Here is a 14,041-nt window from a genome sequence, read left to right on the forward strand (position 1 = left end):
TCTACCACACAGGTGTTTATAAGCTGTACAAGCAGAGTTTTGCTAATGATCCTCTGGCATCTCATACTGTAATTTTAAAAACTGGATATTCCAAAATGCTTCTGTACAAGTCAATGAAAAAAATCTTTCAAATAATGCTATTTAACTGCATCCCACCCACCCATCCCCTACCTCCCCAGTACAGAATGCTTGAATAGATCAGCTGATTAATAGCTATAAAAGCTCCCGACAATGGTTAGTAATCTGATAGAGATGTAACCAGCAAAAAGTAATGTAAATAAAATAACATGCAATGCTGCTTCTGTAAATAAATTATAACTGAGAAATATCTCATTCTGTACAACTGCAAGAGGATTCTCTACATTACACGAAGAGTACAGTAACATACATTTTCCTACCCAAAGTGTTAACCATTATATAAAACTTTTACATGCTCTTAACACTTATTAAAACAACTCAATTAATTTTCCTTTAATTATACTATCAAATAATGCTAATGAATTACCAAACATGATAAGAAGAGCAGCAATAAGAGCCGAGGTGTGAGAATATTTAAGTTCGATGATAATCTGGTATGCCAGTGAGATGCAGAGTGCACTGGCCAGAGCTGGAAAGAGCCTCAAGTTCCAAACTGGGACATTCCCTGTGTATTCTGTGAAAAAGGAAACACAAATGTTACCGTGTTATAATAATTTACCGTTGAAACTGGAGAAATGCAAGAATAACCACAACCGAATAGGAGAAATAAAAACAAAGTGCTGAAAACTCTCAAAGGTTCTTGGACCCAAAACACTAAATCTGTTTCTCCTTCCACAGATGCTGCCTGATCTGCTGAGTTCTTCCTGCACCTTCTGTTTTTATTTCAGATTTTCAGCACCTGCAGTTTCTTCAATTTTCAGAATTGGACAAACCAGAGAATATCTTCTGCCAAATTTACCAGGATTTTCCAGGATTTAACTTGTTTGTCTTGCACATTTTAAATTAGATGACAGGAAAGAGACTATTGAAAGAGGGAGAATTTACACAATGACCCAGCTCTTCACTTGGAACCACTGACATCTACCCACCCAACTGTTTGGTGGTTCAGGATTCTCAAGTATAGTTGGAAGTTCAGAATTTCCACTCTGCCGATCGCTGATCTAGGGATAACTGTAGTCTGCCACTGAACTCCACACAAAGTCCTGCAGGGAGCGCAAATATCCAATATTTACCAGTACTTAGGTTGGGAATCCTGATCTTTGAACCTGCATTGGGTTAATCTGGCACAACTCTAAAGAGCGTATGGACTTCAACAGAAAGGAATGGGTGCCAACAGAAGTATAATACAAGTTGGTTCCTTTTTAAATAATTGATTTGAATGTAATTAATTGTTTTAATTTGTTGCCTGGCATTTAAGTCTCTTTACATTTTTAATTAAAATTAGATCAATAGCATTTGTAACATTTAGAAAGTTTTTGAAATTCAGAGACATTCATCAACATTCAATCTGACACCAGGTGACCCTGCACAGGGTTTAACCAAATGTCAAAGTAATTTTAGGGGCAGCATTTGTCAGCTTTGATCAGGACAGTCCTGTAATGTGCTGGCCCATGGCAATCACTGGGGAGCCTGATCCACAGAAGCCCAGGCAGTTTACCAGGCAATGAAGAATTCAAGCAAATTTACATGAGAGAAATGGATCAAAAACAGTGGAAGACCAACTTCATTCAAGGGTACGAAAAACAACTAAAAGTAAACAACTTGCATTTATATGGCACTTTTAATATAGTGAAGGAATCATTAAGAATTAGCAAACAAAATTTGACAATGAGTCACATCAAGGTAGGCAACTAAAAGCTTGCTTAAAATACTATGTTTAAAGGCGGTGAGGCATAGAAAAGCAGAGAGGTTTCAGACAGGGAATGCCAAAGCTTGGAGCCTCAGCATCTGAAGCCACAATCACCAAAATTAGAACGATGAAAATCAAAACCGTCGAAGAGAGTATTGCCATTGGAAGTGACGGACCTGGCAACTAGTGAAGGGTTTGAGGTGATTATTTCTGCTCATCCATTGAAGGATGTTCGTCAAGAAACATGGAACAGAGGCAGGGGAGAAGTTTAAAAAGCTGGTGGTGAAGTGGGTGTCACCAGTACATATGTGGAATCTGAATAGTTTCCAGATGATATCACAGAAGGACAAATTGCAGACAAGGAGGGAAGGGCAAAGACAGATCTTTGGGGACTGCTTATGCAGGAGCACAAGAAGAAACTGCAGAAGGTTATTATCAGACTACAAATGGATAATGAGTGTAACCTAGCCCCAAGTTGATATATAGGTCTAAAGTCAAGCCATCAAGCTGATATTTGGATATTCTCTGCTACCAACTTAGTGGTGGAAATACTTCACCATTCTGAGTGGTGAATATTGGAATACAGAGTACATTCTTACCTGGAAGGATGCAGTGGGAATATATGTAGTGGGATGCAGCTCACTAAAGAGGACTGCTAAAATAGATTAAAGGGTAAGACAGTAGATCAACAGTGGCACACATTTAAGGACATATTTTGTATACCTCAGCAAAAGTGTAGTGAGAAAAAAAAAAGGCTCTGCAAGAAGGATGCAAGAAGATGGCTCTGCAAGAAGATGGCGGCTAACTAAGGAAATTAAGGATGGTGCAAGATTGAGAGGAAAGCCGTATACTGTTGCAAAGGTTAAGGGTCAGCCAGAGGATTGGGGAATTTTTCAGAAACCAATAGAGAGTGGCTATAAAAGGGAGACATTTGAGTCTAAGAGTAAATTATTAAATAATATAAAACAAATAGCAAGAGTTTCAACGGGTAAATAAAACAAGGAAGACAGCAGGTAAAGCAACAATGAGACAGGGAAACTAGTAGGGGAATTAGAGAAATGAAGGAGACAAAAATTTATTTTAGATTGGTCTTCAAAGTAGAAGACACTTAAAATTGTCCTTATAATTCTAGACAATCAAGGGGCCTAAAGGAAGGAGAAACTTAAAATAATCTCTGTCAACTGGAGAAAAAGTAGTGGTAGTCTTGCTCCTGTTTCTGTTTCATAGGTTCTCAACCAAAGAAGCTCAGCACTATCCAAGGTAAATCAAATTGTTTAAATTTGTGCACATGGCATTGGAATCAATATTCACCCTCTTTCAGCGGGGGTAAATGTAGCTCCAGAGTACGTCAGCAATTCACTGAAGTTACTGTTAACAGCATCTCCTTTCTCTGTGACATCTGCCATCAGGTTCAAAACTAGCAATGCTCCAGAAACATCATACACCACAATGAAAGGCAGTTAACTAAATTGCATAGTTGTCACTGATAGTTACAAAATTCAACCAGAAGAAAACTGAACGGAAACCAACCCTGATATATAGGTACAAGGCAAAGGCAGCCTCAGTCCAGTCAAAACTGCTGATGCCCGGGTTGGGAGAGTTATTCCATTAAAGAGCAACTAGGTACATTATTAGATTTATCAACTAAAAGTCATACACTTGTATGTTCATTACTCCAATGGTGACCCGCAAATTGCCAGATTTATTAAATTTAATTTCACAAGATGCCAAGATGACTTTCACTTCGTAACTATTGCGTTGCTACTCCAGTACCTTAACCACTCAGCCAATGTACCATTATGGTTAAATGATGCTACCTCAATACAGAGTATCTAATACCTTTAAAATACATCTAAATACTTGTTGATAAGGGGCGGCACGGTAGCGTAGCAGTTAGCGCGACGCTATTACAGCGCCAGCGGTCGGGGTTTGATTCCCGTCGCTGTCTGTAAGGAGTTTGTATGTTCTCCCATGTCCGCGTGGGTTTCTTCCGGGTGCTCTGGTTGCCTCCCACGTTCTAAAGACGTACGGGTAGGTTAATCTGGGGGTTTAAAATGGGCAGCGCGGACTCGTTGAGCCAGAAGGGCCTGTTACCACGCTGTAAGTAAAATTTTAAAAAATTAAAAATTTTTTTTTAAATTTAAAGTTAAAAAATTGTAAAAAAAATTAAATTTAAAAATTTAAAAAATAAGTGCATACTCGGGCATTATCTGTAAAAGAGAAAAGTACATGCTGGAAATACTCAGCAGGTCAGGCAACTTCCGACAGAGTTAACAATTCAGTTTGATAACATTTCACCTGATGAACTCTTGTTTTTCTCTCTCAACAGTTGCTGCCCAACCTGCTGAGTATTTCCATAAATATTCTGTTTTTATTCCACCATCTTTTGTTTATTACTTTTAGATAACCTATGAAAGCTCTACCAAACTATTTCTTTTTACTACATGTTCGTTTGTCGCCTGAGTTAATATTGATTATAGCCACAAATATTTTATCCAAATAGATTCAATATTGCAACAGGAAAGAACCAATATGGATGCAGAAGTTTAAAAATGCAATAGGAATGAAGTGTACTTGCACTAACGCCTGCTTATCTAATCAATGTCATAAGTTAGAAATATCACAACTACGACCACAGACGTATCTTGAAAAAGCAGCAGACTAAATGCATTTTACTTTCTCCGGTGTGAACCAGCAATACACGTTAGCAATACCCAAGGTTCTATTTAAAGCCAGTAGGTGGCACACGTGCAACAGGTAAAATATTTTGTGTGAGCTTTTGTCCTTTATATTCATTTTTCTAGCATCACTCAGTTTGGGCCATCAGATCTAGACTTCCACCACAAAAGAACAACGATACCCACCTGCACCAATTCTATTCCAGGCGAAATTTCCATCAAAACCACCAAGATATGCTGGAAATGAAAATGAAACAAAGATGTGCATAGCAATTAATACACATTAAAAGAAACAATGTTTCTTGTTATACAAGTCCTTTGCAACTTTTCAGTTTTGGAAGGAGATAGAAAAACAAAAAAGTTTATTAGTATTATAAAAGAGATTGCCACTGCAGCATATCAAAAAGAGTACAATGACTAAATGGCAATTCTAACTTTCCTTTCTGTTAATCTGCATGTTATAGCTCAAGCACTTGATTGGTTTATTACTTCTGTTACGTGTACCAAGATACAGTGAAAAAGTTTTTTGTTTGTGCGACATCAGTTAGGTCATGCTATACATAAGCATATCAAGGTAGTAAGAAGAAAAGCAAAATGCATAAGATAGCGTTGTAGCTACTGAGAGAGAGAGAAAGTGCAGGTAAACAAATAAAGTACAAGGGCCACAATGAGGTAGACTGGGGCATCTAGGAGTTCATCTTTAGTGAATGTGAGGTCCATTCAAGAGTCTGATAACAGTGAGATAGAAGCTGTCCTCGAGTCTGGTGGGATCTGCTTTCATACTTTTGTATCTTCTGCCAGACAGGAGAGGGGAGATGAAAGAATAACTGGGGTGGGAGGGGTCCTTGATTATTTTGGCTGTTTTCCTGAGCCAGTGGAAAGTCAATGGAGGGGAGGATGGTTTTGAATGTTGGATTGAGCTGCGTTCACAACTCTGTAATTTCTTGTGGCTGTGAGCAGAGTAGTTGCCGTACCAAGCTGTGATGCATCCAGAAGGATATTTTCTACAGTGCATCTATAAAAATTGTTAAGAGCTTCTTGCGGTGTGGTAGCATACTCCCATTACCAAACTGCACAATTTTGTAGCATATTATTTAAGTACACTGCTAAGATACAATCTTTTATAAAAGGTACTATATTCAAGTTATCGACCAAAGTGACTAACTCAGCATCAACATTCCTCTGGCCCTAAGCCACAACACATTATTCAGAATGTTTGCGGCTATGCAAAAAAGTCCCATGGCCCTTCATCACAATAGTCGGTGACATTTTGTCCCACCCACAGGAGTGATGGCAGTGATATGCCACAAGGTCAGGGTGCCCTGGGAATCCTCATTATTGACTGATGGCAAATAACAAATAGGGGCATGGGAACATCCTGCTGATTACCATTTGCTGTCCTCCCTCAGCTGATTAACTAGTACTCTTCCATGTTGAACAGTAGTTGGAAGAAGCACAGGCACAAAATGCATTTTGACTCCAATGGACTTCAATGTCCACCACCAAGAGTAACACAGTACCCTTATCACTGAGCAAACAGACAAAGTCTTGAAGGAAACCTACTAAGGGTAGGTGGTGACTGAACCAGCACAAGGCATAACATTATTTTAACTTTATCTTCACTAATCTGTAGTAAATGCACTCATCCACAAAAGCATTGACAGAAGTGATCATCACACAACATTTGAGAAGACAAAGTCAATTCTTCAGACCATTGTGTGGTTTGGCACTAACAATGTTTCCATATGAAAAACAGAACAGAGCTTGCAGCTCAAAACTGGACATACATGAAGTGCTGTTGCAGGACTGTCTTCCACTATAATCTATACCCACATGACTCACACCAGTATTACTATCAAGCCTGGGACCAATCTTGTTTCGGTACGGATATGCCAGGAAAAGCACCACACACAACTAAAATTTGAGTTGCCAACCTGGCAAAACTGCAACACAGGAGTAAATGTGTTAAACAGCAAAAGCGGCATTTAATAGGGCCAACTAATGCCACAACCGAAGAATCAGATCAAAACACTGCAGTCCTGCCACATCCAGTTGTGGTGGACAATTAAATGGCAAACAGAAGGAAGCTCCAAGAACATTCATATCCTCAATAATAATGGAGCCCGATAGGAGTGTCAAAGGCGATGCTGAAGCTCTTGTAACCACCTTCAGCCGGAGGTGCTGAGTGCAAATCCATCTCAGCTTCCTCCTGAGGCCACCACCATTCCCACCATCGTCAGCTGATTCATTTTATTACAGGCAATATCAAAAAAAAGGCGAAGAGCATGGGATACAGAAAAATCTTTGGTACACAAACATCCCAATTGTGGTTCTGTGCTCCAGAACTAGCCACACTTCCACACAAGTTGTTCCAGTACACTTACAAAACTTACATCTAACCAACGGTGTGGAAAGTTGAGCCAATATGTTGTGTCCACAAAAGCAGTATCAATACAATCTAGGTTTATCAATTTGCTGTCAATTATTATAAAGTGATGAAGGGTGATATCAACAGTGCTATCAAGCAGCAATTACTCAGCAGTAATCTGCTGAGTCTGGGTTTCACAAAGACTGCTCAGTCCTATATCATACCCTTAGTCCCAGCATAAGCAATAAGAGCTAAGTTTCTGAAGTATGTCGAGCATGACTGCCATTAACACTAAGGCAATATTTGACAGAATATGGAATCAAGGAGCCCTAATAAAACTAAAGCCAATAAGAATCACTCTCCTCTAGCTGGAATCAAGCTCTGCATTAAAGAAGATGCAGTTGTCAAGATCAATCATCCTAGCCCCAGGAGCTCCTCAGGATAACATCCTTGGCCCAACCATCTTCATCACTGACTTTTTCTTCTGCCACAAGGAAAGAAAAGAAAAGGGGATATATACTGATTAATGCATTATGTTTAATTCTACTTGTATCTAAGGAAATAAAATATTCATGTCACAAAATTGCCAGGTAATGATCATCTTCAACGACAGTCTGATAACTCGCCCTCAAGATTCAATGATATTACCGTTATCCCTCGCCATCAGCATTTGGGGGTCACCAATAACCAGAACTTAACCGAGGCAGTCACATAAATATTGTGGCTAGATGGACAAGTCAGAGGCTGGCTATCCTGCAGTAAGTTACTTACCTCCCTATTCCTTCAAGCTTTTCTAACATCTATAAGGCATAAGCCAGGAACGTGATACTCTCCACTTGCCCGGAGGAATGCATTTTTAATAACACTCAGGAAGTTTGATACAATCCTGAACAAAGCAGCCCACTTGATTGGCAGCCACCTATCTTCCTAAATATTCACTCACTCCACTACTAGCATACCATGGCTATGAACCACATGCAACATACACTGCAGTTATCTGTTAATGCTTTGCAAATAGCTCCTCCCAACCACCACCTGTAAGTTTGCCAAATCACATACCATCCCAACTTGGAAAAATAACACTGCTCCTTCATAGTTACTGGATTCAATTCCTTGAACTATGGAAGTATTTTCACTAGCAGTTCAAAGCGTTGGTTTGCCAATAACCTTCAAGGGCAATTAGAGATGGGCATCAAATACTGGCCCTGCCAGTGACTCCCATACCCTAAACATACATTCCCTCCACCACTGACACACCATGGCTTCAGTGTATACCACCAGCAATACGCACTGAAGTTGAATAAGTACAGAAGAAGAAAAAGTATGAGTTCCCAGCTCAAATTAGAAAAACAAGCATTGAAAAATGAAAAACTGTGCATCACTGCCAGAATATTTTAAGAGAAAATTAAATGGTCAAGTAAGGGGAAGTCTTAACTATATCTCTAAATGTGAACAACAGAAAGATTGGAAATCCAAAGACATAGATTAACATTCATGTCAAGAGAAACTCTTACCATGACAAGAAACTAGTTGCCAAGATACATATCACGAGATATGTTAAGGATTGGCCTCTACATTGTATTATAAACAAGGCTGTAATGCAGAGGCAAAGGCTGAAAAGACTTGTCTGTGGAGTAAACAGCTAATGATGTTGTTTCCACTAAAACGTCCAACATGCTCATTATGTAGCCACAAGTCAAAGTTGTATTCCTATATAATAATAAATAAACCATTTTCTCTTTAAGGCAGAATGTTCTCAGGAAGGCCAGAAGCCACTCAATTTGTACTTTCCCTAGTCAATTCCTAGGGAATTGTTGCTCTTTTGGGTTGGACATGCTTCTGAGTTAGCTGGAGCCTGGAAACTAGGTTGTATTACTTGCATATCAGCTACTATTTGAGACCATTATGTCAATGTAATAAAGCTTGTTATAATAAAATCTGCTTTGTGCAAATCACTAGCAAATTTATTGTCAATGGACCAACATCCTTTCTTTGTCATAGTGACCACAGCAAAAATGCCTTATAATTTCATGGTAGCATAGGGGTTAAGCTACTGGACTACTGGTTCAGAGAAGAGTTCAAATTTAAACAAGTAATTACAAAAATCTGGAATTTTATTAAAAAGCTCATCACAGTAATGGTAGCTGTGAAACTATAAGACCGTCATTAAAAACATGTCTGGTTCAAAAACATCCTCCAGAGAAGGAAATATGCTATTCTTACCCAATCTGGCCTATATGCGTGTCCAGACTAATGTGTTTGACTCATAACCATTTCCTCAGCTCAAGGGAAATTAAGGATGGGCAATATATGTTTGGGATTTCAGCAACATCTATATCCCATGAATTAATTAAAAAAAAAATTCATTCCAGTCAGTCCATTTTCACATATATGAATAAGTCTTAGAGAAGTCAATAATCAAATAATGCATAACATGAACAAAATTTAAAATGAACATTACTCCCATATTTGGTCTGTTATCAGCAACTTCAAAAGTTATTTGCTATTCTTTAGGCAATGAGGTTTTTTTGACTGTTAGTGGTAACAAAAATGCAGGGTAATGCTGCAACTACTTAAAAACTTTTCTTTAGAAGCCAGTTTCCTTACCTCCAAGAGCCAGAATCATGTGACCAAGGGGAGGTCCACTGTCGTCAATAAAAAACATTTGTTTCATATACAATGAAACAAATTGTCCATAATAAACTTCATCAAACCTGAGAAGAGATGTTGGATGCCATAATCAATGAAATGCTGAGGAACAGGGAAACACTGAGCTAAGTGCAGTGGCTGCTTGACTGATAATGGTTTCATGATGGATCCAACAAAAAGATAGAGACTTCTTTTTAAATATCAGACAGTAAAATGTTAAAAAATTTGGTCCATTATCTGTTAAAAACAGGTTGGTTGCCAGTATTCTAATTTCGGCAGAATGCTTTGATGATTTTTTTCCCAAAGCAATTATAATGCAACATTAAAAAAATAAACAAAAATTTAAAAACGGGATTAGTGTAACTTGATGGTAGACACGGACTTGGTGGGCCAAAGAACCTGCTTCTGGGTTGCATGACTATTTTTCTGTTACATCTACAAAAGCCACTGCCAACCTACCTGTTATGCATCTTTATTTGTGTTCCATCAGGCATCAGCATTTGCACTGCATTGTACAATTACACCTATAAACATTTTGGGTTAAGCAACACCTCAGAAAAGAGGCTGGAAAATAAGGCCATTTTTATGTTCTCTGTAGGCTTACAGTTCTGTAGTTGTGATTCTCTAGGCTTTGGGAATGACTATTGTGCACCGGCTCTAGGAGTTCTGTACACAACTTGCAGTACTAAATCAGATGCCAAAACGCAATCAAGCTTTACAACATGTGAACATCACACTCTGTAAGTGATTCTAAGGATGGCTATCTTGGCACCTAGTGCTTATGAAGGCGGCATTAAATAACAACTGGCATCCATTTTTGAGAAATATTTCCCATGTTTCCTGCTTTCATTTAAAAACTAACAATTGATCTCATACTTGGTTTTCAGTGCTGAGAACCTGCTTCTACATCCAACATTTACTTTGCAAAAGATTTGTCATTCAAATGAAAAAGCAAATAGCAGGCACAGACAGTTAATTTTGAACTAACGGTTAATTAGTGGACAAGGCCACTATTAGAGCCTGGGAAACTTAAACAGTAGAGAAGACTAGAGGAGAAAGGACAAAAGGATGAAGGCGGATAGCCAAAGGTAGAAGTACAATAAAAGAAAACCTCATTGGAAAGCCAACGACCTCGCAAACATCTTGAACTGAATTTCCTGATGTGTTGTATTATGCTCCCCAAATCTGCCAAGAATTTGTCTGCAGTTTTTAGGTATTTAGATAGGAAGCTTTCTCAACTGGCAATCTGATCAGACACCTTTGAGGTTCAATTTTTGTTTGAATGATTTGGCAGAATTTTGTGAAAGGTTTTATTCTGCAGTACATTCATTATAGTCAAAAGGTTGACTACAGCTTTTGATTTGGAGAAGTAGATGTAGGAATTGGCCATGTGTCAGAGCCTGCTCGGGTATTCATTAAGATCATGGCTAATCTTCCTCCTCAACTTCACTTCCCCCTTTCCCTGAATGTTCAATGCTCTGTATCGTAAAAAAAATGCCATTATTTTTACTATAAAATTATCTGACTGGCTAATTCAAGGATTTTTCCTCACCCCATAAATTAAATTAAAATTAAACAAAGGACTGGTATGCAGGAAAGTAGTTTCAGTTAACATCATTTTAATTCTAATTAAGTTCTCTGTTACAGACTCTTTATGGTAATACTCCCTGAATCTTGGAACCCCCAGAAATCTCCATTACCTTAAAGTGATAGCTCTCAATGATGATCAAGCAAGTAAATTATTCTATTAGAAATCCACTTTATTTGTGAGAAATTTTCTCCCTCTTGGAATGCAATGGATTTGGAAAGATGGATTGCACACAGACGTATCACAGATCACCATGATCACCGAAGAGCTAGGCTGGAGCTGTCTGTAGTTGTGTGAAGTATAAAGGAAACCTTAAAAGATGATTCAGTGCCATTAAAAGAATCACACTTGTGTCTGATTTGCCTCACTATATTTACCATCTCACGAACAGCATCAAAATGAAGGTTATGATGCATAGTAGAACAATAAAAAAATAAAGAATTTCAGATCTAGAGCCTGTTGGTGATATAGCTCTGCTAGAAGTCACATAGGAACTGCTAACTTTCAAACAACAGAGGTCTGGGCTGTTTATTAAGCATAAAGATGATGGCTATTTCAAAGACAAAGAATGATCCATGTTACCCTAATAGGATCATGTGCAGAAAATGAAGCACCTTGTGTATCAGAAGGGTATATAAAGTGGCAGATTTGGAAGCATTGCTGGAGAAAGCTAGAACTATATCCTGCAAAGTTCTAAAAGGCTTAGCGAACTGACCTTAAAAACTTTTGCAAGCAAAAATGAAGTTATCCTTGTGAGCTTGACAGAGCATTGAACATTAAGGGAAAGGGGGAAGCGAAGTTGAGGAGGAAGGTTAGCCATGACCTTAATGAATACCCGAGCAGGCTCTGACACATGGCCAATTCCTACATCTACTTTTCCAAATCAAAAGCTGTAGTCAACCATTTAAGCAAGTGACAGCATGGGATCATTTGCTCCAGAATAACATAAAAAGTAATAGAGCCTGAGTAAGTACTTGAACCATGTCATGTAATTGACAGAAATTAGAAAAGGAGGAAAAATCATGGTGTTGGAGGAAGAACATGCCTATCATGGAGACAATCAAAATATTGTTCAACATTAAGCAGATGACTATGTCCTCAAGGTTTTGACTACTTGCTAGGATTATATGGAAACCATCATCCAATTAGTCACCATAGGTGGGAAAGCCATCTCTCTTAAGTGAAGCAGATCCCATTCATATGGCATTTGACAGTTTATTCAACTGAAACATTAAAATAATGTCATATGTGGTTACATGGATTTTATAATTCATTTTAAGTTTTTAACTTAGATGTGAAGACCATGCAATCAACTAGTGGCCATCTTAGATCACCCAAGTGAGGGTGAGGGCAAGAAAAGGTTCAACAGGATGCTGTCTGAATCAGAGAATATTAGCTAGAGAGAAAAGTTAGATTGTTTTCTCTGAGAGGCAACCTGATGGAAGTATATAAGAGGCATAGATAGGGTAGATAGTCAGAGTCTTTCTCCCCAGGGTAGAAATGTCAAATAATAGAGGACATAGCTTTAAGCTGAGAGCGGGAAGTTTTAAATGAGACGTGTGGGGTAAGTTTTATTTTTACTCAGAGAGTGGTACGTAGCTGGAACATGCTGCCAGGGCTGGTGGTGGAAGCAGATAATGGTGTTTTTTTCAAGAAACATGCAGGGAATGGAGGGATATGGATCACGTGCAGATAGGTAGGTATAGTTTAATTTGGCATCATGGTTGGCACATACATCGTGGGCTGAAGGACCTGTTCCTGTACTGTACTGTTCTATGTTGCTGAACATGCACTTTAGTGATCTTATCCTCATCAATATCCTGCCCCATTGTCTAAAATCATCAGCTTATGCTAATGTCATCTCAGTAGCTTTGTTACCTAAATATGCTTGCCCTGAGCTATGTCTTCTAAACCCAGAAATGTCACCGTGATTTAAAAAACATTAAAGTTCAAAATGTAAAATTTAAACTTATGCTTTTGGTACAAGCTGTTCTGTGATCAAAATAACATAGAACATCTATAGCTTTACGTGACCCTTGGTGAAGGATCAACAGAGACCATGAGGATCTGCAACTGGGGATAACTTGCATGAAAAAATACCTTTAAAACAAGCAATATCTACTTACACAACAGCTTTAGGGTACTGCAGCCCCCACAGTCTGCTTCCAATTCCCAGGACAGTAAGAATGGCTAAAACCACATCAACCTGTACTGTGATTATAATTGGCATTTTCAACAATTCCATCATTTTCCATTTAATAGTTCTGCAAGAAATAACAGATATTTATACAATTGAATAGAAAATAACCCTCCTGGTTTAATTCAGTTAAGCACAAATATTTCTCTCACATTGACCTCATCAGTCAGTTGAGAGCCCACAGAACCTGAATGGAAGCAAGTCATCCTTGACAACGAAGGGCTGCCTAAGATGATACCACAGATATCCACAATAGAATTCACTTTATCAATTATTCACATTATCTGCCACAAACACATAGTGAGGCCAGATTCAAATTTTGCCATCATATTATCTGTAACTTGATCAGGCAGATGAGTTTCCATACAACCATATACATACCCACAATTAATACACAACTGCTTGCTTCATAAATGAGTCTACAGATATAAAATTGCACTACTGATGAATACTAACACTTATTTCTCAAATGAATAAAACCGCACAATTCTCTGCTGATGTATGCACCCCATTGCATTCATAACATCAACTTCTTTCTGGGTAGAGTTATAAAGAGATGGGATGAAAAGAGAGTGCATACTGATTATTAATATTCACCCTTGTTGAAGATACTTCATGTGTAAGTTATCTGCTCAGTATCACTGCAGTAGTTCACTGGTTTTTATGATGCAGTTGGTATTAACAAACTTTTGGCTGGAACAATCATCGTGGGGGAAACTGGAGTTTCTGAGTT

At 38.4% G+C, this 14,041-nt stretch overlaps 1 protein-coding gene across 5 annotated transcripts in view; it reads right to left on the bottom strand.

The window, feature by feature from the left end:
* The window catches only part of pomt1 (protein-O-mannosyltransferase 1), a 34,229-nt gene that overhangs the window by 19,433 nt on the left and 755 nt on the right, over window positions 1-14,041 (bottom strand). For 2 of the 5 annotated variants that reach the window (XM_052036907.1, XM_052036908.1), the window contains exons 2-5: window positions 13,238-13,375; window positions 9,482-9,588; window positions 4,693-4,743; window positions 506-652 (exon numbers count right to left, since the gene is read on the bottom strand). In XM_052036907.1, the coding sequence (XP_051892867.1) occupies window positions 506-652; window positions 4,693-4,743; window positions 9,482-9,588; window positions 13,238-13,359 (427 nt within the window). In that variant the 5' untranslated portion in view covers window positions 13,360-13,375. Of the gene's footprint in view, window positions 1-505; window positions 653-4,692; window positions 4,744-9,481; window positions 9,589-13,237; window positions 13,376-13,905; window positions 14,036-14,041 lie in introns of those variants that run through there. The other 3 variants (XM_052036906.1, XM_052036910.1, XM_052036909.1) reach the window with 3 other exon arrangements.

This window comes from Pristis pectinata, chromosome 23, assembly GCF_009764475.1.
Source record: "Pristis pectinata isolate sPriPec2 chromosome 23, sPriPec2.1.pri, whole genome shotgun sequence".
Lineage (NCBI taxonomy): Eukaryota > Metazoa > Chordata > Chondrichthyes > Rhinopristiformes > Pristidae > Pristis > Pristis pectinata.